We start from the raw sequence: 23,059 nt of genomic DNA, 5'->3' as shown, positions 1-23,059 counted from the left end.
GCCGAGAAGGAGCAGGAGAAAGAAAAGGAAAAGGAAGAATAAAATGGTTGTTTGTTTTAGTCTATTATCAAGTGCTTGTGCTTTGACTGCTCTTAGAAAACGTTGTTCATATTCGCTGTGAAATAGAACCACTTATGGAATGCTTTCTTTGGTTGGAACTATTCTATTCTTCTGGAATGCATTGTTCTCTTGGAGATCAGAAATTCTTTGAACCTATGAACTGGGAAACAAGGAGTGATGCTAGAGTACTGAATTATTGCCTTTGGAAGGATGCTTCAACTTCCAGAAAGGTGGAGGACGAGTCTGTCTGCTTTGCTTCATTCATTCGTATGTTCCCTTATGCTATAAAGAATACATTGTGCCTATTTTCTTTTCTATCCCTTGAGCAGTTTCCCTATCCTTTGCACAATCGACTCTCCTTCGATCACTCTAACATTTGCATGATCCCTTGTAAAACTAGACACTCTTCCCTTCCCTTTTGTTTCACTTCCACACCCTCCTCTTCTTACTCCATGGATACCTTTATAATAGACCCCTAAACACAAAATATACTAGATTAACCATCAAATCTTGCAAATTACCCTTTCCTAACCAAAATGCTCATATAGACTGTTCATTTGAATTACCTATACTTAAACATCGATACAATCTATATATTCTGACGAGATACAGCAGACAAACTCTTTTCCACACCTTGTTTCCCAAATACCATTCAATCATTTCCAAAATAATAAGCCATTCAACTACAATTCATTTCTATCCATAGCAATCCATATCGAGAATCAAGTCCTTCCGCTCTCTATTTATCACTCCCATCCTTTCAATTATTGTCAAATCTATAGATGAACAGCTCTCAATGTTCGTCCAAAATACTTTACCCTTTTTCTGTGATATGTTGCTGGTAGATAAACAACGCCCCAAAACATTGGAGGAGATGGACTATCACAAGGATATGTCGATAAACTTAATGAAGCTCGTTTTTTGTTTCTATGAAGCGTTATGTTGTAGGCATCATCCAATGAGTTTCCACATATGCTGTTTTATGGTCCTTCGGGCTGTGGGAAGAAAACCCGCATCATGGCGCTCTTGCGTGAAATGTTTGGATCGGGTGTAGAAAAGGTAGAGCAACTTATGGTTTGATTTAGAAATAGCTACGAATGGAGAAAAGGGAGTTCAAAGTAGAGGAGCATTTTCACATATTTGAGTGTAGACTCCATCGCAAAAATCGATTGAGATTGTAACGATAGCGAGTAACTATCACATCGAACTGAACCCAAGCGATGTTGGGATATATGACTATGTGGTTGTTCAAGAAATCATAAAGGAAATTGCTCAATATAAACAACTCGATGCAAATGCGAAGCATCCCTTCAAAGGTTTTCTCTACTCCGTGTGAATCCCTTTCTAGTGGTTCTCCTAAGCGAGGCGGACAATTTATCTCGAAACGCTCAAGCAGGTCTTCGTCGTACCATGGAGAAATACTCCAGCAACTGTCGTCTGATTCTCTGTTGCGAAAACAGCAGTCGCATCATCGCTCCGATTCGCAGTCGCTGTCTCTGTCTCCGTATCTCCGCACCGACTCTCTCTGAAGTTGGCTCGACGCTTTCTTTGTTCCTGCTAGGTTCTAAGCATTCTGCAGCGGAACTGTCTGAACGAGGGTCTCTCGGTGCCTTCTTCGCAGTTGCAGCGCATCGCCCAAGTCTTCTCGGTGCGTGAGTGTGATGTAGGCTTCGAATCGGAACCTGCGCCGCGCGCTGTTGCTGTTGGAATCGAACACTGCGGCGAACGGAGGGGGAGGATTGAAGGGGGAGGACATCGTGCTGATGGATTGGGAGCGATTTCTCGAGTCCATCGTGGGAATCATCGTCACAAAGCAGAACCCTGCGGCGCTGCTCGAGATCCGAGGCAAATACTACGAGTTGCTGGCGCGATTGATCCCGGCGAGCGTGATTTTGAAGAGGATCGCGAGCAGACTGGTGGACTCGACGCCCTCGCGAGCGACGCAGATGGAAATCGTGCATTGGGCTGCGGTGTATGATCAGAAAATGCGGAAAGGAGGGAAGGAGATCGTGCCGCTGGAAGCCTTCACGGCACGCTGCATGGCGCTGCTCGCTCAAGCCCGTCATTCATGCATTGTTTTCTAGAGCAAACCATGCAATGCGTTCATTCCATTCGAATCAGCGCATTTGATTTGCATTGAATTGATTCCATTTCATTCAACTCACTTCTCTTCCTTTCCTTTCCATTTCACACAACTGCATTATCATCAACAAACACTTCAAAGACAGTACAAACCCCATTCCTTCTTTCTTATTCCTCCTTCGCCTTTCCAGCGCCCAGACTCAACCAGCGCCAGAACGGAATCACCACCGTCACCACCGCAATGGCTCCCAGAATCGCGTACTCCATCTACCCCCATTACTCCCAGCAACACACATTCTACCCAGAACGAACTCGCCAGACGCAGATAGTGCGCTTCCTGAAGAATCGGAAGTGTTCCCAGAGAGGTGGACAGACCACGAGCATGCGCCACTTCCTCGTCCTTGTAGAAAGCGTACTCGTACATCGCGCGACCCGTTTCCAGATAACCGAACTGGCGAGGAATAGCAGTCACGTTCTTCTCGAACTTTTCTCCCCTACCCATCACCCTTTCCCCTATAGCAAAAGCCTACGCAGGAAGCTCTTCAATCACAATAGGGAACTCCACATCAATATCGAAGCCCTCTTCCGGCCACTGGTCAGTAATCGTCACATTGTACACATCTCTACCGGTAGACAGCCCCACAAAATTATACTCTTCACCAATGTTATCAATACGGTACATAATGGTGAATTCGTGGTTACAACCAATGTAGTTGCTAGGAGCATCGAGTCCCTACGAGAAATCGATTCCCCAGCAAATGCCTTCCTACCTTCTCCATAATCAAATGAGGAGCGCACTGAGCCAGGGCAAGAGCAAGCAGAACAACGATGGACTTGAACTATCGCATTAGAATCACTCCCTCCTCGTCTACCATTTCGTTTACAGTGAAAATACTAGCGAAACAAGTGTATTCTAGTGAAAAGACTCAAAATGCCAGCGACATGTACAGTGATTTCCCTTGAAAATCAAGCATTTCAACAAACAGCCAAAAAACATTACAATATTCACTACGACTGTTCTCCATAACTTCAAATCCTTTTCCAATACACCAACCATCCATTTTCCTTTTTTTCTTTTCTTCGGCTCGGGACCTCTCGCTCTTTACAGCGGGATGTTTCCGTGCTTTCTCCAAGGATTGGTCATCTTCTTGGTCTGGAGGATCTCGAGGTCCTCGCAGAGTCTTCTTCGGGTCTCGGTGGGCTCGATGATGTCGTCGATGAATCCTCTCTGGGCGGCCATGAGCGGGTTGGCGAAGTTGTAGGCGTACTCGGCCTTGTTCTTCTGGAGATCCTTTCCTCGGAAGATGATCTTGACGGCTCCCTCGGCTCCCATGACGGCGATCTCTCCGTTGGGCCACGAGTAGTTGCTGTCTCCGCGCAGATGCTTCGAGGACATCACGCAGTACGCGCCTCCGTAGCTCTTGCGGGTGATGACGGTGACCTTGGGCACGGTCGCCTCCGCGTAGGCGTAGATCAGCTTGGCTCCCTCGCGGATGATTCCTCGGTGCTCCTGGTTCACGCCGGGCAGGAAGCCGGGCACGTCCACGAACGTCACCAGCGGGATGTTGAACGCGTCGCAGAAGCGCACGAACCGCGCGCCCTTCACCGAGGCGTTGATGTCCAGGCAGCCCGCCAGCTCCAGCGGCTGGTTCGCCACCACGCCCACCGTGCGGCCCTCCATGCGGGCGAAGCCCACCACGATGTTCTTCGCGAAGTCGGGCGACGTCTCGAAGAACTCCTGCTCGTCCACCACCAGCTTCACCAGCTTCTTCATGTCGTACGGCATGTTCGCGTCCTGCGGCACGATGTTCGCCAGCGCCGGCTCCGCGCGGCTCCGCGGGTCCGTGCACACGCGGCTCGGAACGCCGTCGCGGTTGTTCAGAGGCAGGTAGTCGTAGAACGTACGCATCGCGCGAAGCATCTCCACGTCGTTGTCGAACGCGCCCTGCGCCACGCCAGACTTCTTCGTGTGGATCGCAGCGCCGCCCAGCTCCTCCTGCGTCACTTCCTCCTGCGTCACCGTCTTCACCACGTCCGGACCCGTGATGAACATGTACGACGTGTCGCGCACCATGAAGATGAAATCAGTGATCGCAGGAGAGTACACAGCGCCTCCAGCGCACGGACCCATGATCAGAGAGATCTGCGGAATCACGCCCGACGACAGAGTGTTCCGCTTGAAGATCTCCGAGTAGCCAGCAAGAGAGTCGCAACCCTCCTGGATACGAGCACCGCCGGAGTCGTTCAGACCGATCACCGGAGCACCCACGTCCATGGCCTTGTCCATCACCTTGCAGATCTTCTCAGCGTTCGTGCCAGACAGAGAACCTCCCAGCACAGTGAAGTCCTGAGCGAACAGGAACACCAGACGACCGTTGATCGTTCCGTGGCCCGTCACAACACCATCGCCAGGGTAGTTCTGCTTCTCCATACCGAAATGCACGCAGCGGTGCGCCTTCAGCTGGTCGTACTCGCGGAACGAACCCTTATCCACCAGCAGCTCGATACGCTCACGAGCAGTCAGCTTGCCACGCTTGTGCTGAGAATCAATGCGCTTCTCGCCTCCACCAATAAGGGCGCTGTGGCGAGCTTCAGCAAGTCTTTCAGTGAAAGGCTTCGTTAAATCAACAGCTCCGGCGAAACTGCGCTACACCATCACACTCACAGATTCAAAATCGTACAGCAAGAGTCACAGCACGCTTCGAAATCATAGAAGGAACAGATGCGAGCATTCTTTGGGAAAACCTAGAATGGGAGAATAATGGAGAAACAGGGAAGATGAGTGAAGGGACGACATACAGCTTTAAGGGACCAAAATGTTATGCATGTCGATGAGCTGGATGGGAATATTTACCAGATTCAATTGAAATGAGCGATTCACTTTGTATTGAAAGAGGTGGTTTATGTAGGAGCGAACTAGGGGAGTTTGGAAGCTAGTGATAGGAACGAGGGAATTATGTGTATACCTAAACTTGAATCGTGTACGACTGGTAGATAATGGGTTAAAATCACAATTCTATTACATCAGTTCTTATATTCCCAATGGTGTTGTCAACACTCCTTCGTACATTTTCGATTGTGTTCTCCATATCGTATCCAACCAAAAACACTTATCCTTTTTACAGAAAATTGAAACCGCTTTCATAAAAAGACTAAAAGGGGTTAAATACATTAGTACAAGAACAACAAATCGCGAATATACGTTCACGGAGGCCTTTCTGGAGTTTTTCGCATAGGATGGAGGACTATTGTATTCATATTAGTTGCCGCGCCTACCACGAATATTTTAATACTATGGAATATGAATATACATCTTCACATATTATTCAACTTATATTACACCATTAGTGAATATTGCTATTTCTCTTTATTGATCAATTGCTGTACGTTTTAATCAAAATAATATAGATATTTTGATCCTAATTATTTAAAATATTAGAAATCAAGTCATGTACACATGGATTCTTAATCAAACAATCAATTCTATTCTTCATTCCTATTCTCACTATTTCTTCTTGTATACTGGCCTAAATTCATTGCAGAATGACATACATTTTTCTTTTCAAAGGCAGGAGCATTTGTGACATACACTTCACGCGTTCTTTTATACATTTCTGGTATTTCAACAACCTTAACATTCGGAACATCTACATAGGAAGGTCTACAATACATTCAACCAGTAATTGTTATTTTAGAACAAGTTAACGATGAACCGAGCGATTCAAATATTTCTAACTTGGGAAGATTTTCCATCCGCAAAAAGGATGTTTTGAATAAATACAAAGCGTTAGTCCCCAGGTGGATCTCCTTTAATTCTGGCAAATCACGAATAACGCATGTTCGTGGAGATTCAAAAACATAATCTCCAAGAATCAGAGTCGTTAGGTTAGGAAGATTCTCCAAATTTAATGGAGCATCATGAAAATTGATGGATGTAACGCCTATTATACCCAATTCAAGTTTCACCAAACTTGGCAAATCTAATGACGATAGTTATTACGTTACGTACCATTCAAGTAAAAATCCGAACAGTCAGTGAATGAGTTACTACCCATGGATATTGTGGTTAACATTGGACATTTTGAAACGTGAAATTTACGTTCACTTTTATTAAATCTATCTGGACACTGTGTAAAGGATTTATTGCCAATAACGATGGTTTCCAAGAATGGCATATCATTCAAGACAAAATCCATTATGTATTTTCCACAGTTGTCACCGCAATTAATGCTTTTCAAACGTTTACATTCAGTTAAATTGCATTTTGATATATTATTCATCATGTTTGAAGCGATACTTATAGATTCCAAACTCAAATCAAATGTATATTCAACTAAGGAAATGGTTTCATTTTTCAAATCATTCATAAAGTATTCTTCCACACTGGGAGCTTGCTCGATAATTCGTTCCTGCACTTTTGTAAAAGAATTAGTCCACAGTAACTCTACTGAAGAAGGAATATCTAATATCAAACAGAAATATTACTCTACTTTTTACAGTTAGACACAAAAGATTGACGAAATTGTCTCCTTGGCATTCAAATACCTGGAGAGATGGAAGATCTAAAATAGTATTTGAATTAAGTCAAGCTCTACTTTGAAAAATAGCAATACGATTATTCTTGAGATGTCGTGAATCACCCTGAAAGGCACTTGCATAAAACTTCAGATATCTTAATTTTGGAAGATCTAACTAGCATGTTGGCAAAGCGTAATACTTTCAAATTTCGCTACGTGATAACGAGAAAAACTCCATTTTCCAAACGTAATACTTCGAATATTTTCCAAATCTAATAAAAAGGACGGAATACTATAAACCTGAGAGAACACAGTCAGCCGAATGAAAACAAGACGAATCAGAATCCCCTCCAATTACTAAAGTCTCTAAAGATTTCAAATCTCAAATTGTGACATCCCAATATATATGCTTACTTTCTAGTCGCAAACTAACACTCGAAGAAAACGAATAACACCCAAAGTATATTTCTTTTAGACAATCACAATCCATTATGGTCACTTTTGATGTTTTACTGCTACTGTAACTGTTCACAGAATGAGTAAGCGAATTATTTCCAACAGATATCTTTTGTAGTTTCCGGAAGCCATGAATATCCAAAGAGTTTTGTTCAGATGTACACTCTTCTCCAATCTTAATCTCAGTAATTGCAGGATAATGTCGATTGATTATTTCAAAATAGTTTTTAGGTGTAATACTCGTATTATCCGGTATAATTATAGAGTTCTCTTGAACCCATTGAAAATACACTTTTCGTACTAATACTTATTCACCAACAATATAAATACGATGTGGAGGTACATACATACTATAAATATGCTAAAAATGATATACAAGTTATGTGTCAAATGTGTATTATATTGATTATAATAATTATAGTAATTATAATAGTAATACTATTTTGCGTATATTATTGTGATATGTATTTTTTTTGTATAGTATATAATTCTACAGTAAAGAAGTATGATATTTTAACAAAATATCATGATCATTTCAGCACGTGTTCAAAAGTGTTTTGTGTGTCTCCATTTCGCTACAGTATTACTAAAATCATGTATAATCATAGCAATAATATAATGATAATGGTGTTTTGATGAGTAGTGAGATACTAGTAACAAGAAGTATAGTTTAATGATAAACAATAGTTGTTTCAACCCTATTATTGCATAATATATATATATATATTTACGTATATATATGATTTTTGTGTCTCCCAAACTCACAGCTTATAGAATAAACTCATACCTAAAAATCATTGAGTATTGGTGTAAAGTTACTAATCGTATACACAGTAATCTTTTCAGTATTGCTTTGTTAGTTGTATCCTAATCTTGAATGTGAGTGTCTGTTTTTGACGATTTCTATTATCTTCACTCTAGAATAATGAGATTCGTATGAAAAGGGCGTGAGATGTTAAAAATACAATAGATAGCTAAATTGATTCAAACATTCTTAAGATTGTCTTTTAACTAAAGTACGATTAACACGTATGAAATATGAGGGATGTGGATAAACCATCGCAGAAGCCATTCTCCCAAAGCCACTGCCTCTTGTGGTAAGAAGAATATCAGAACTTCCTAAAATATGGACATCGATCAAGGCACTCTTTAACGATGTCGATTTTAAATATTCTTGGCACGTATGACCATGAGGATACTTGGTGGAGTAAATAACGTTAAACTTTGACTTAAATGTATTGAAAAGATAGTTTGTAGCACGGTCAGAATCACTCGAAATGTAGAGATTCCATTCAGAATAGACGATCTTGTGCTTTTTACAAATATCCTCAATTTGAGATGGAACTCTATATAAAGCTTCCTCACTAATCATCGATAATTCCTCAAAATCATTTGCCAAGTTACCTCCAGTACGAACTTGAACACCAAACGTGTAAGGCCTTGCTAATCTTCGTTTCTCTTCCTCGATGTCATTCTTGACTGAGTTCGTGGGAGAGAGAACTATTTGAAACAAGTGCTTGTATAAGTAATTCCAATTTTGACCTTCTCGAAGTAATTTGTAGTCCCTTAAAAGTTGTAAGTTGTCAGGAGTTCGTATAAACCTAGGATTCGCTCGGACATCCTTAAAAACCGAATCCTCACTAAAGCTGGCAGGTAAATCATAAGTCGTGTTATCTCCCACAAAACACTCTATTCTCGTACATAACCTAAATTGAGATACATCTACATTCTACTATTCCCCTATTGTGTACCTTGCGTATACTCTCTTGATTTCAAACAGGAATCAGTCAAATTGTAGATGAGAGGGACAGTAATGACTAAAGTGTTAAAAATGCATAGTCCATACACCACAGTTGTTTCTCTGATAATATAGAATAGAGTATTCCTTCGACAATTGAAATACTCTTATGACCAAGTCCTCCAATGCTGTTATCGATTATTATTTTAGATTCATTTGCTGAGGATGTTATTTGCAAAATCTTTTGACACACTTGTTCAAGAGTCTCTGACCTGACGCTAAATGACGGCTTCTCTATTGTGTTCGACAAAAAATACTGGGCATAGGAAAAAATGCCAGAAAATAGGAAAAAATCGCTAAAAGAACCTTCATGGCAGAAAAAAATAAAAACTGTACGTAATTCAACAGAAATTAATAATAATTGGTAATAGGTTTGAAAACACTGGAGCACATTTGATAGTTCACTGAAGCAGTTTTACACCTCAATGATAGGTTGTTCGCAGTATAGACCGGAATGGTACAGCTTGGTGTGGAGCAGAATTGCTAATTTTTAAAGGAATACCCGTGGCAATCAAACCAAGTGAGTTCGTATTTGTTCTCCCTATATTCGTTTTGTTTCGCTATTCTATTACTTCAGTAAAGATGGAATTTGTAATCAAACGCTATCTACTAAATCAAGAAAGGAGAGACGATGGTTTCTATAGACGTGAATCAACAAAGAACGGATCGAGCCACCACTTTCTTATATATAGAAAGTACCTAATGAAGCGAGTTTCTCGCCAGTTCTTTCTTTCTTTCTTTCTTTCTTTCTTATTCTACAACTCTAGCCTACTTGAATCTATAGTATTAGTGGCAATCCATTCAAGAATTCAATCTCTAACAACACTTCGATTTTTATAACATAGAATAATAAATAGAACTACCACCCCACTATTTTGAGAACGAGATTTTCTATCCAGCAACAAGGAATGGAGAGTGAGGATACGATCAATACGATTCCACTCTACTGTTCTTTTGGGGGAGACTCGTTTATGGGATACCATTGTGTAATCGATCTCTCCCCTCCCTCTCTCTCCCTTAACACATAGAGACAGACGTAAAAACAGCATCCACCCCTTTCTCTCAAATCTTCCACTCTTTATTTTGTAGCATACCGTGCTATGATATTCCCGTCCAAATAATCCACTTAACAAGAGTTTGCGAACCAAATCCCTTCAGTCTCACGATTTCCCCCTTTTTTCTTGACCTACATCCAATTCCTTGCTTGTTGGTACTGGCTCCAATCGAAACCAGAGACTTGTGCGAAACTCCAACGCGCCCATCCATTTCATAGTATTCTCTGTCTTGTCTCAGTTGCAGCCAAATCGCGCATTCATGTGTGTCCGAATCCACAGATGTAAATCGATTGGTATTCACGATTGATTCATAAATGGGAAATGTCGAGGACGAAATGGGAGTGGAGTGGGTGGTCATATTCCGCCGTGCCAAGTTTCAACCACACATTCGATAGTCAGAAAACTCTTTGTTTCAACCTAGGAAAGTCTCGAAATGGTAAGATGCTAATTTGCTGTGAATCTACTCTAATTGTATGTAGGTCAACTTCACCATCGATCAAATCCGTCATATGATGAATATGACAAACAACATTCGTAACCTTTCTGTCGTGGCTCACGTCGATCACGGAAAGTCCACTCTTACCGATGCCCTCGTGTCGAAGGCCGGTATTATTTCGAAGAAGGCTGCTGGAGATGCCCGTTTCACTGATACTCGTGCAGATGAGCAGGAGCGTTGCATTACTATTAAGTCTACTGGTATCTCTCTGTACTTCGAGTACGACCCCGAGACTATTGACAAGGCTGCTTCCGTGGCTACCCCTGAGGGTGAGGCTGTTGAGGAGGAGAACGTGGAGATCAAGCACAACTCTTACTTGATCAACCTTATCGATTCTCCGGGACACGTCGACTTCTCTTCTGAGGTGACTGCTGCCCTTCGTGTGACCGATGGAGCTTTGGTGGTGGTGGACTCTGTTGGTGGAGTGTGCGTGCAGACCGAGACTGTGCTGCGCCAGGCTCTGACTGAGCGTATTCGCCCTGTGCTGATGTGCAACAAGCTGGACCGTGTGATTTCTGAGCTTCAGCTGGACCCTGAGGAGGCTTACCACAAGCTGATGAAGTCTGTGGAGTCTGTGAACGTGATCATTGCCACCTACCCTGATGAGGCTGTTGGTGATATCCAGGTGTATCCTCAGCACGGAACTGTTGCTTTCGGATCGGGTCTGCAGCAGTGGGGTTTCACTCTGCGCAAGTTCGCGCGTATGTACTCGAAGAAGTTCGGTATTGACGAGACGAAGATGATGGAGCGTCTGTGGGGAGACTACTTCTTCGATGCGGACAGCAAGAAGTGGGTCAAGACGAACCGCAAGGAGGAGCGCAAGGCTCAGGGCAAGAAGCCTCTGAAGCGTGCTTTCGTGCAGTTCGTGCTGGATCCCGTGTACCAGCTGTTCAACGCTGTGAGCGAGGGCCGCAGCGAGAAGTACCTGAAGATGCTGACGACTCTGGGCGTGAACCTGACGACGGAGGAGAAGGAGCTGCGCGACAAGGCGCTGGTGAAGCGTGTGATGTCGAAGTGGCTGCCCGCTGCCGATGCTCTGCTGGAGATGATTGTGCTGCACCTGCCCAGCCCCGTGGAGGCTCAGAAGTACCGTGCCAGTCTGCTGTACGACGGACCGGAGGACGATGAGGCCTGCACCGCCATGAAGAAGTGCGATCCTAATGGTTGCCTGATGATGTACGTGTCGAAGATGGTGCCCACCGCCGATCAGTCCCGTTTCTACGCTTTCGGTCGTGTGTTCTCCGGAATCATCCGCTCGGGCCAGAAGGTGCGCATTCTGGGACCCAACTACAAGGCGGACAACAAGAACGATCTGCTGATCAAGTCCGTGCAGCGTACTGTGATCATGATGGGTCGTACCGTGGAGCAGGTGGCCGATATTCCTTGCGGAAACACTTGCGGTCTGGTGGGAGTGGATCAGTACATTCTGAAGCAGGCCACTCTGACGGATTGCGAGACTGCCCTCACGATCAAGATGATGAAGTTCTCCGTGTCCCCTGTGGTGCGTGTGGCTGTGGAGCCCAAGAACCCCGGTGATCTGCCTCGTCTGGTGGAAGGTCTGAAGCGTCTGTCGAAGTCCGATCCCATGGTCGTGATCACCCACACCGAGACCGGTGAGCACATCATTGCCGGAGCTGGAGAGCTGCATCTGGAGATTTGTCTGAAGGATCTTCAGGACGACTTCATGAAGGGCACTCCCATCAAGATCTCGCCTCCTGTGGTGGCGTTCCGCGAGTCCGTGAACAGCGCGACGACGGAGCCTGGTCTGGCCAAGTCCCCCAACAAGCACAACCGTCTCTACGTGAACGTGGAGCCCATGCCCGACGGTCTGGCGCAGGAGATCGAGGACCAGAAGGTCACTCCGGAGCAGGAGTTCAAGGAGCGCGCTCGTTACCTGAGCACGAACTACGGAATGGATGTGGAGCTGATGCGTAAGATCTGGGCTTTCGGTCCCGATGGCAACGGCCCGAACATTTTCTGCGATGCTACGCACGGAGTGCAGTACCTGAACGAAATCAAGGAGTCCGTGGTGGCTGGATTCGGCGCTGCCTGCGCTGCGGGTCCGATGTGCGATGAGCCCATCCGCAACATCATGTGCAAGCTGATGGATGTGACCCTCCACCCCGATTCCATCCATCGTGGTATGGGACAGATCATGCCGCCCGCTCGTCGTGTGGTGCTGGGAACCATGCTGACCGCCGATCCCATCCTGGTCGAGCCCGTGTTCCTCTGCGAGATCCAGGTGCCTCGTGCTGTGTCTGGAGGTATCTACGGAGTGCTGACTCGTCGTCGTGGCCACGTGTTCGAGGAAATCGATGAGCCCGGAACCCCCATGATGAACATCAAGGCCTATCTCCCTGTCGCTGAGTCCTTCGGATTCACCCAGGATCTGCGTTCGGCTACTGCTGGACAGGCCTTCCCGCAGTGCGTCTTCTCTCACTGGCAGGCTTTCAACGGAGGCGATCCTCTGGAGAACGGAACAAAGACCAACGAAATGGTCAAGTCCATTCGTAACAGAAAGGGATTGGCTCCTGAAGTCCCCACTTCAGATCGTTACCTCGATAAGCTGTAAGCTGTAAAGATGTTTTGGACCTCCTAGCGATTTTGTTTGTTTGAGATATTGTGAGGATAGGGAACAGGGACTTTGAGAATGTGTATCTGCTTTTTTTTCAAAAATGGATTGCTTGGGTTTGACAGAGAACCATCCTTACCAACTCACGATGGAGGAATCTGGGAGTAGGGCTATTCAATAGTAAATGATTCTCACATTTCGATAATCAATCACACAGGCTATTTGACAGGGGGGTGTGATCCAACTTGGCTTGATTCGCTGTTTATACGATATCTCATATACTACTCGGAAGATTAATCAGATTGAAAGTGATATTGTTATATATCTTCATTCCAATTCTGCAAATTGGATGGATGATCACTTGACAAACGGGATATAGTTATCATGAGCACCACTGTACTTGATAACTGTTTGTATTGTTTTTTTAGTTAAAATGAGTGATGCGAAGAGTTTGAATGGCCCACAAAATAGCGTATTTCCATCTGATTCTATAATCGTGCCGAATGTGAGTGGTAACTACTACAACCGGAATGAACAATAGTTTATGATTCCAAGGAGTTAATCAAGAAAGGCATATTGGAATTAACTCCATCTAAATCGCACATTGTATTACATCCTTCACGCGTACTTCAATCCGTCCAGCCAAAGTCATTTGTGCGGGAAAGGAAAGAAAGAAAATTAGTGCATGCTACTGTACCTATCTCTCCTATGAATTCTGCATCTAAAAGTGGGTCTTGCGAATTACCAACTGTATCGCCAATTTCATCAAAAGAGCACTGTAGTTCTGACTTCCAAACAATGGCAGTACCTATCGTCGTAGTTGAAAGCACTGAGAACGAGACTGGGTGTAGTCCGAACTGTTTCCTATATCAAATTGGCTCTAATTTATATACCAGTTTCATTCCAATGATTAGCACGCTATCGACTCCTGAAAATGAAGACCAGAATGAAAGGGATCAAAATGAGGGAGGTGAAATCAAAAGTGTTGTTAATCCTGGCGATCTTCCCCAAAGATATACTGGCTATTCACCCTTCGAAAAGCAAGAGTTACGAAAAATGCGACAGCGGACAACGTTCACCAAATATGTGAAGCATCGGATTTTAAATCTGTATCGACTGTATCGAATGAGCGGATCCAAGCTATCCATTCGCTCTATTGCGTATAAAATATATTCCCAGCTTTCTAAAGAATCGTTTGTTCGTTGCGAGTTGCTAACCCATAGTGATTTTCAATACACATTTAAGAATATCATCACTTTATTGTATAATACCAGACATAAAAAGTAAACGTAGTGTTGTTAGCATAGTTGTGGAAATCTTGTTTGTTCAAGACTGTATGCTGTTTTCAACTATCTCGCTTTCTTTCCAATATGAAGAAAGAGAGAAGGATCTGGATACATACGAATAGGTAGTTGTTTATCCAACTGATTAGAAGCAAACTAATGAATTGTATTGAAGTGAAATAGTAACGAATTGCATCTGTGATTGTTGCTCTTGATGACACTCGATCATTCGCAAAGTATTGTTGACTCCCTTATGGTGTGGAATCCATAGTATTAGCTGTGTCTAACATGGTTGGAATCGTGTTGGGTTATGATGCTGTTATCAAGCTTCATGAGTCAAACCCTAAGAAATAGTGGGTATATTACTGAATAGGTTGGAGCTTCTTCAGTGGCCAAAATACAAAATAGGTAGCTTCCTGTACATTCACAGCATATGAATAATGTGAATCAGACACGGTTGCAGTCCAAGAATGTGGAATCAAAAGTGTCAAATGAATTGTTCAAAGCACAAAGCATGAATTGGGCATAATAGTGCTCAATTGCTATACTTTCTATTATACTATAAATCTGACATACTAGATAAGCGAAAATAGGAACAATGAGTATAATCGTTTACCTGTTACATATTTCACAAATTAAATGTATATTTGTATGTACTGATATTTGCTACTTTGATATCTGTCAATTATGATAGAAATTAACAAAATGACACATAACTCGCACACATCAGAAAATAATTATTGGCAGCTTATTATTTGTAATAGAAATAAGCTAGGGATGTAAAGTCAACTTTTCCATCATAACAAATAGCTCAAATGAGTCAACTAAAAGGAGCCGAGCATTTGCTCGATGGATACATCTCATCAGGCAAGCCGATGGTTGTTACCAAAAATTATATACAATACACTGTTCAACGGTATCAGGGTGAGCACGAAAACGAATTTGTGTTGCGATCTCCAACTGGAGATGTATATCTTTATGAAAATAATGTATTGAAACAACAATGGAAAGAGAATGAGAAGGGAGTAAAATCGGATGAGTTTATTGCATACAAGAATGGTCGAGTCGATTTCTGTCAACGATTCGAGGATATTTTGGATCAACGAGATTCTAAACAAATAATTAATCATAAGAAAGGAAATCGTATGGAGATAAGGTCATCGAAAACAGGACATTTGATGTATCATGGAGAATACAATGATAATCATGAGAAAGAAGGTTGGGGTATAAAATATGATGAAGAAAGTGGCAATATGGTCATAGAAGGTATTTGGATGAAAGGAGAGTTGACAGAAGTGATTCGCTGTTTCAATGGAGATACGATGACCGAATTGAAGCGGAACGGAGAAGATAGTGTAGATCCAACGAAACGAATTCCGATGTATGTGGGTGGATTTCGCTATGATGAAGACAATGAACAATTTATTCGTGAAGGGAAAGGGTGTTTGATAGACGAAAAGACTGGAATTGCAACTCGAGAATGTGAATGGAAGGATGGAAAGGAAGTGAGTGGAGTGGATCTGTATGATGGATGGTACAGTAATACTACACTACAATTAAAAGTTCAAAATTATGAAGACATAAGTAATCTGAGTTTGAGAGTTACAGATTTGGAGATTCCTCCGAACTGTTGTAACCATTTGATTCATATATTGGATCTGAGCAAATTCAAGCTGTTACAATCAATCGAAATTGGTAGTAACTCCTTGAATTATGTGCTCACTTTCAGTATTAGTGGATTGAATCGATTAAAGAGTTTAAGAATCAGAAATAACTCAATTGGACGATATAAAGGCAATGTTACCTCTTCATATAGAGCACTAAGTATAATGAATTGTGAATCATTGGAATCGATTGAAATTGGGAATGGATGCTTTACCATAATGAATAACTTCACAATCGATGGATTGAATATATTGAAAACTATCAAAATCGGAAACGATTCATTTTCTCAATCCTCTTTTAGTTCTGAAGATGGTAAAACAAACGCCTTTCATATAATGAATTGTGAATCATTGGAATCGATTGAAATTGGAAATGGATGCTTTACAATAATGAATAACTTCAAAATCGATGGATTGAATCGATTGAAAACTATCAAAATCGGAAATGACTCATTTACTCAATGCTTTTATAGCTTTGACTGTGATGAATCAAAATCATTTCACATATTGAATTGTGAATCATTGGAATCCATTCAAATTGGTAAAAATAGTTTTAGTGATTTTGCTGGAGACTTTGAATTGAAGAATCTACCACAATTACAATCCATTCAAATTGGTACAATTGGAATTGATTCAAGCAATTTCTATTGGAGTTCGTTTGTGGTTCGAGGTATTGAACTGGTACTGAATATTCGAATAATGCATAGATCTTCCAAATCTACAATCCATTGAATTAGGTGGTTGGGCATTCCGAGAATCACCATCTACAGTAATCGAAAGTATTAAACGAATTTGAATGAAATGATTGATATAGATCTTCCATCATTACAAACAATCGAACTAGGCAGGTTTTCACTCCGTGGATTATTTGGAGATGAATGTTCACTGACGATGCGAAGTATGAATGAAATGATTTGAAATGATTGAATTAATAGATCTTCCTAATCTTCGATCTATCAATTCGTATGGGGATAGTTTCTTTAATCCTCGCACAGTGACATTAGAGAGTAAATGAATAATATGAATTTTGATAGTATTTAGATATTCCCACTCTACAGAATGTGAAGCTGCCCAATTCTTTCAAGAATGTCGTATTTCCAACAATTAAAAGTACATAGATTCTATTACTATATACTAAATACTAGATGCTTCTGAATTACTATTTGCGAAAACTTATCAATTTGGCTATATTCAGTCGATTGAATCTACAGTATTATCAATTACTCTTCCTGACTGGACATGTAATGATCGGAATTATACAGTATTTGATTTCTCTCGATTTATTCAGATTGAATCTATTGAAATAGGAAATGATAGCTTTTGTTCCGTGAAAACATTCAAAATTGATGGAATGAATCGATTGAAAAGTTTGAAAATTGGTAGGAATTCCTTTACTCAGAAAAAGAACAATCATGATATGGACAATTCTAAAACTCTACGCATTACTAATTGTGAAAATATTACATCCATTCAAATTGGTGAATATAGTTTCAGTGATTTTGCTGGACGCTTTGAATTGAAGCAGCTTCCTAAATTGCAATCATTGAAAATTGGAAATGTGAATAGTGATTCGTGGAATTTCCGTTATTGTTCATTCGTAATAATGAGTACTGAATCATGATGAATTTGATAGTTATAGATCTTCCCAAACTAATATCCATTACACTCGGTCGTAGTTCATTCCGTGAATCTAAAAAAACGCGAATTGAAAGTATATAACATTGATTTCAAAGGAATAATCTGGGTAGATCTATCTTCATTACAATCCATTGAACTTGGAGAACAGGCTCTTCGAGGAATATATGATGACTCATGTTCATTAGTTATGCGAAGTATAGCAAACATAGAGAGTGAATACAATGTAGATCTCCCAAACCTATCGTATCTACATTCAAGAGGTAAAAGTTTTGAAAATCCCAGTGTAGTGAAAATGACTAGTTATATATACTTATGATAACATGATTTCGTAGACATTCCAAAAATAAGAGATGTAGAACTACCTGATTCTTTCTTATACGTTGAATCTAAATCCATATCCAGCAGTTTGAAAATCAAGAGTATTGTTATTTATAGATGTATCTGTTTTATTAACTGAGGAAATCGATACTGATGATTATTCATTTGATTCTACTGATAGTTACTGACTTTCAAGCAAGTAATAGGAGACTAAAGGAATTCTATTTTTAATAATTATTGCAACCCGTGTGTTTGTTGTTCGTTATTATCATAGAATAACCTTATTTGACCTGTATATTCGAAATCAAATGATAATGTGAGAAATATCTTTCATTATCATCTATGTGTAATAGATTTTAGTTTATCATAGATCAACTATTCAAACACAATAGAATAAACCATAATGTATTATTTTTATTGGATAAAGTGTAATTTGGGATCGATAATATACTATTGAAAAGGATGATGAAAATAAGGGAAAACCGGACAAATCAGGGGACGATTCTGTGGATAGTATCATTAGAAACTTCTATATATAATAAATATGGAAGAGAGATGGGTTCTGCGATGCTAATACTATATACATAATTTATGCCTATTTTCTTTCAAATGACATAAATATGAAACAGTACATGGTTGTATTTATGTTTTTTCATATCGTGGATCGATTTCTTATATATATTAGTGATCATTTGCTTTTTTTAAGAATAACTGTAAAGCAATATATTGTCACAGGCACATTAAAGATATCACAATAGTATAAACAAATTACAGAAATAGACAGTATTTCTAAGTCCAGACACGATAATGAGTTGCTGAATGGTATAAAAATGCTTGAATATTAAAAAGAAATTTGTTGATTGTTCCTAACTGCAATAATAATCCGACTAACGTTGTAGGTAAAAACAAAAAAGAACAACAGTATCATTATAAATTCCATTAATTCTCATGTGGCAACTGCTCAAAAACTGGATTTACCTTAACTAGATCAGCAAGGATGTTGGGAACATCTGTAAGTAAAACCAAATCAATCACACAATACTTGAAATTAATTTCCAAAAAACTACATGAAATGAATAAGGTAGATCGACCTTTTGAAGTTTTGGAATATCTATGTTCTATAAGCACTCAGATATATGAATTACTTCTAATGTCACTTTACGTGTATTGTAAAAGCTACCTCCCTTAGAATAAATGGATACTAGATTAAGTAGATCCACAATCTATCATTTCATATCATTTCAACTCTTTTTTCATCCAAATACCTTCTATGACCATATTGCCACTTTCTTCATCATATTTTATACCCCAACCTTCTTTCTCATGATTATCATTGTATTCTCCATGATACATCAAATGTCCTGTTTTCGATGACCTTATCTCCATACGATTTCCTTTCTTATGATTAATTATTTGTTTAGAATCTCGTTGATCCAAAATATCCTCGAATCGTTGACAGAAATCGACTCGACCATTCTTGTATGCAATAAACTCATCCGATTTTACTCCCTTCTCATTCTCTTTCCATTGTTGTTTCAATACATTATTTTCATAAAGATATACATCTCCAGTTGGAGATCGCAACACGAATTCGTTTTCGTGCTCACCCTGATACCGTTGAACAGTGTATTGAATTCCATTCTTGACAATTGATTCAGGATGACCTAACGTAACATACCTGCCGAGCAAGTATTCCGTTCCGTGAATTCGAGTCAAATAAGCTATTAATAAGTACAGTACTTAGAATAATCATTTGTTATGCATATTGCAGTAAACTCAAAAAATACTAATTTCTGTTTGTGTTTTTGGTATCTTTTTGTTATTTTTAACAATTCCCATAGTATAATTGTTATTAAATATATATATATATATATATTACATGTTTTTTCTTTAGTCTCTGCTGTGTATAGCTTCTTGCAAACAAATCATTCCTTGATGGCTTGTATTAATCTCTCTGTTTTTAATCTTTTTTTGTTTTACACAATGTTTGGTTTCTTTCCTGATGTTATCACATCACTTTTCGTCCTCATTTTTTCATTCGTTCTGTTTGGTTCCTATCTTTTTAAAAATCACATATTCAGCTACACTGGCACATTCTGTATCTGCGTATTTCGCTTTTGTGCACCAATCCTTTGTTGTGCAAAGATCATTCTTTTTCACTTCTTTCATACATTTTCAATAACTTTATTAGTTCTATTTACTTACAGTTCCATACATAGCAATAATACTTAAGCAGTCAATAATTCTTTCCAAAAAGGATTCATTTCCCTATTCCATTCTGTTTTACTCTACTCTATTCTGCAAACAAACAAACCACAATTCCTGAGTTTTTCTCAACAACTCCTTGTATCGTTTCTGTAACAACGCATGTCTAGCCTTCTCCCTCTTCACACTTTCCTTCACACTCTTCATCCGCATCGCCAAGCCTACATCCCATCTCCTCCTTTCTCCTTCCCTACTCGTCTCCTCTCCTGCCGCCAGCTTCGAAAAGCACAAGAAATTAATCCGACCCAAGTCCAGCTCGCGATTCAATCCGTTAATCTTCTCCACCAACGCTTTCTGTCTCGCTTGATACCCTCCTAAAACCACATTCAGCTTCGCCTCGCTCTTCGCCACCGCCTTCGTCTGCTTCGCCACCAGCTTCTGCAGACCGCTGAATCGATGGCGAAGACATCGAATTCGATCGGGTTCGCTCAGTGTCGACAGCGCCACGACGCTCCGCGTCTCCGGATCGAACGCCAAATCGCGTTCCGCCGCGCTCCACACATCCGAATAGATCGTTTCGAGCTGGGCTGCCGAGTAGGGCGGCTGCGAATGCTGCAGATCGCCCACTTCCTCGAGAATCAGCATCTCCGCCGTGATCTGATCCTCGTGCGAGAGCGTCGGCAGCGTGATTTCGCGCGTGTATTTCGAGTGGCTCTCCTCCGTGGGGTATTTGAAGTCCTCGTACCGCACGATCGCGTTGATTTCCTGCTTCAGCAGCGTCTCTACCGCGTCGCACGACTCGAAGAAACGCGACGGAATCGCTGCACCGCGCGGCAGCGATCGCTTCATCACCTCGCTGCGCCGCGCCAGTTCCTCGCGCTCCAACGCCTCCTCCTCCTCTCGAATCTGCCGCTCGATCTCCTCCGCGTCCATCTCTTCATCGTTTCTCCGTTTCCTCGTTTCCTCGCCCTCCTTGTCGTCGTCTTCTTCCTCGGGAAGCTGCGATTCGTAATCGAACTGCGCCTCGGGCAGCGTCGCGAGCTGTCTCCGCACCGCCGATCGGTCCACTTTCCTCGCTCCCTTCGCGCTGCTCAGCAGCAGACCCGGCGTCCCGGGAGTTGCCGGCGTGCCCATCGCGCTGGGCGTCACGGGCGTCGCTTTGCTTCATCGCCTTCTCGTTCTCCTCACCTGCCGCGCCCGTCATGGGCGTCATCCCCGCGAACCCCGTTCCCGCGTAGAGTTTGCGATCGCGCACGCTGCGCTCCGTCGTCTCCAGCGGCGTCGGCGTGGCCTGCAGCGCGAGCTGGTTCTTCGCCTCCTCCATGACCACGTCCTACGCTTGACCGCCTCGCTCCGCTTCCTACGCGCGCGAGCGGCGTGCGGAGCGTCGTTCCGGGAGTCGCCGGCGTCGCGGTGAGGAGATTGCTGGTGAAGGAAGCGTCGCGCGAAGCCTGCTCCGCCTCCACCGCGAGATTGCTGTCGCTATTCGTCACGCTCTCGCCCCAACGCGGACACAATCGCGGCGATCTCGGCGTCGCTGACGACGGGCGCGGGCAGCGAAAGCTTGGCGCGCTTCGTGGTGACGCGGCTCGCTTTGTCCAGACGGTTCAGCTGCATCATCGCCTCGGGGAGATTCTCCTCCGCCAGGCGATTGAACCGGCGCACGTCGGCCTTGCGGAGCTTGTTCTCGTGCGCCTGGCGGTCGTTGTGCTCGATCGTGTTGATCTGCTCGGAGGTGAAGTGCTTGTTGATCGACGTGTCGCGGATCTCGTTCGAGACGTCGTAGTAACCCGCGGGGATCTGCTTCGCGAAGGGCACCTCCATGTTCCAGTCGATTTCGCTACGGGGAAGCGGAGAGGAAGGGAGTTACCCGTCGTGCTGCAGGCGTTTTCGCTTGAATTCAATGCCGGCAGCCTTCAATTCGCGGCGTTTTTGAATGTTGCTCAGACGCCGAGACAGTTCCATTTCTTTCTCGCGCAGCTTGCGCTTGGCCTTCTTGCCTTTGGTGTTCGCTAGACGCGCTCGGGCTTCCTGCAGCATGTCCTTCTCGTCTTGATCCATGTCGATCGGGTCAGGACGCGCCGGACGACTTTCTGGGTGCGGATCGATTTCTCCCGAACGGAGCTGACGTGGGTCGTCGTCCTCGTCCAGGCCTTCCTCTCCTTCCTCTCGAGAAGCCATGTCCAGCAATTTCTCGTAGCGCTCGTAGCACTGGAAGGCAGTACGATCCATCATGGACGCTAGTTCATCAAAAGAAGCAAGAAGCAAGACAGATCGTTCGCCATTGACCCGACAGTACCTTTGCCAAATGCATTAGCTTTTCGTCCTCTTCTCGAGTCCACTCCGTCTTTTTAATTCGCGGGTCGAGCCACTCTTCCCAACGAGCTTTACAATGTTTTGCTGACTTACGAGGAAGCAAAGATGCGACTCGGGCCCACTCCGTCTTTCCATATTTCATGACGGCAGCCTTGAGAATCTCATCTTCGGTGTTCTTCCAAGCACCTCCTTTCATCTAGTTCCATTAGGCTCCTAAACAGTAGACATACAGAAATCTTCATTTTGGACGATTCTAATTCAAGGTAGTACGAAAAAAGTGACTATAAGTAATTGCACATTTGAAAACTCTCTTATTTTTTGGACAAACAAAACTCTAAACGACTACTTCTTAGAAGCTTTCTTTAATGGAACCTTCTTTAATGGGACCTTCTTCACTCCCCGAATTTCGTTCTCCTCCTCAAGGAGGCTCTCCTTTTTATTCGTTTTTGGTATTGCCTCTTTCTCTTTTGGTATTGCCTTCTTTCGTTTATTTTCCCGTTTCGGTTGCTTATTCAAGAACTTTTTCCAGTTCGAATCTACATCAATTTCATTTCCCTCCGAATTTGTAGGAATTACTGCTGGCATTGGCTTCTTCTCGT

The 23,059-nt window shown here is 42.5% G+C and overlaps 4 protein-coding genes; 2 read left to right on the top strand and 2 right to left on the bottom strand.

Moving 5' to 3' along the window:
* Positions 1 to 892: 892 nt before the first annotated feature.
* GSBLH_T00003040001 (uncharacterized protein) lies at positions 893 to 2,144 on the top strand (the record flags this gene model as incomplete). The annotated part of the gene is made up of 7 exons (XM_013041708.1): positions 893 to 976; positions 1,009 to 1,119; positions 1,152 to 1,178; positions 1,211 to 1,376; positions 1,409 to 1,590; positions 1,622 to 1,699; positions 1,728 to 2,144. 7 exons carry the CDS (start codon positions 893 to 895, stop codon positions 2,142 to 2,144), a joined length of 1,065 nt encoding a protein of 354 aa, XP_012897162.1.
* A 987-nt stretch (positions 2,145 to 3,131) lies between these two features.
* GSBLH_T00003039001 (Propionyl-CoA carboxylase subunit ?) lies at positions 3,132 to 4,891 on the bottom strand. XM_013041707.1 has 2 exons: positions 4,824 to 4,891; positions 3,132 to 4,789 (listed from the first exon to the last, which is right to left on the bottom strand). Exons 1-2 carry the CDS (start codon positions 4,851 to 4,853, stop codon positions 3,245 to 3,247), a joined length of 1,575 nt encoding a protein of 524 aa, XP_012897161.1. The 5' UTR covers positions 4,854 to 4,891; the 3' UTR covers positions 3,132 to 3,244.
* Positions 4,892 to 10,379: 5,488 nt separating this feature from the next.
* On the top strand, positions 10,380 to 13,066 carry GSBLH_T00003038001 (uncharacterized protein). XM_013041706.1 has 3 exons: positions 10,380 to 10,404; positions 10,448 to 11,257; positions 11,279 to 13,066. The coding sequence occupies exons 2-3, from the start codon at positions 10,478 to 10,480 to the stop codon at positions 13,034 to 13,036; spliced, it is 2,538 nt and encodes an 845-aa protein (XP_012897160.1). The 5' UTR covers positions 10,380 to 10,404; positions 10,448 to 10,477; the 3' UTR covers positions 13,037 to 13,066.
* A 7,156-nt stretch (positions 13,067 to 20,222) lies between these two features.
* On the bottom strand, positions 20,223 to 22,723 carry GSBLH_T00003037001 (uncharacterized protein; the record flags this gene model as incomplete). XM_013041705.1 has 8 exons in its annotated part: positions 22,691 to 22,723; positions 22,416 to 22,656; positions 22,015 to 22,384; positions 21,658 to 21,984; positions 21,509 to 21,626; positions 21,163 to 21,477; positions 20,399 to 21,134; positions 20,223 to 20,365 (listed from the first exon to the last, which is right to left on the bottom strand). Exons 1-8 carry the CDS (start codon positions 22,700 to 22,702, stop codon positions 20,223 to 20,225), a joined length of 2,262 nt encoding a protein of 753 aa, XP_012897159.1. The 5' UTR covers positions 22,703 to 22,723.
* Positions 22,724 to 23,059: the final 336 nt, after the last annotated feature.

Source organism: Blastocystis hominis, assembly GCF_000151665.1.
Source record: "Blastocystis hominis, Singapore isolate B (sub-type 7) whole genome shotgun sequence assembly, scaffold_24".
Taxonomy (NCBI): Eukaryota; class Bigyra; order Opalinata; family Blastocystidae; genus Blastocystis; species Blastocystis hominis.
Note: the sequence above shows the minus strand (reverse complement) of the source record. Positions and strands in the feature narration are given on the sequence as shown.

Excerpts from the sequence above, each read along its gene's own strand:
- GSBLH_T00003039001 (XM_013041707.1), bottom strand. The coding sequence starts at position 4,853 with ATGATTTCGAAGCGTGCTGTGACTCTTGCT. Across the intron at positions 4,790-4,823 it reads AGCGTGCTGTGACTCTTGCT|CGCAGTTTCGCCGGAGCTGT; the intron begins GTACGATTTTGA and ends GTGATGGTGTAG.
- GSBLH_T00003038001 (XM_013041706.1), top strand. The coding sequence starts at position 10,478 with ATGATGAATATGACAAACAACATTCGTAACCTTTCTGTCGTGGCTCAC.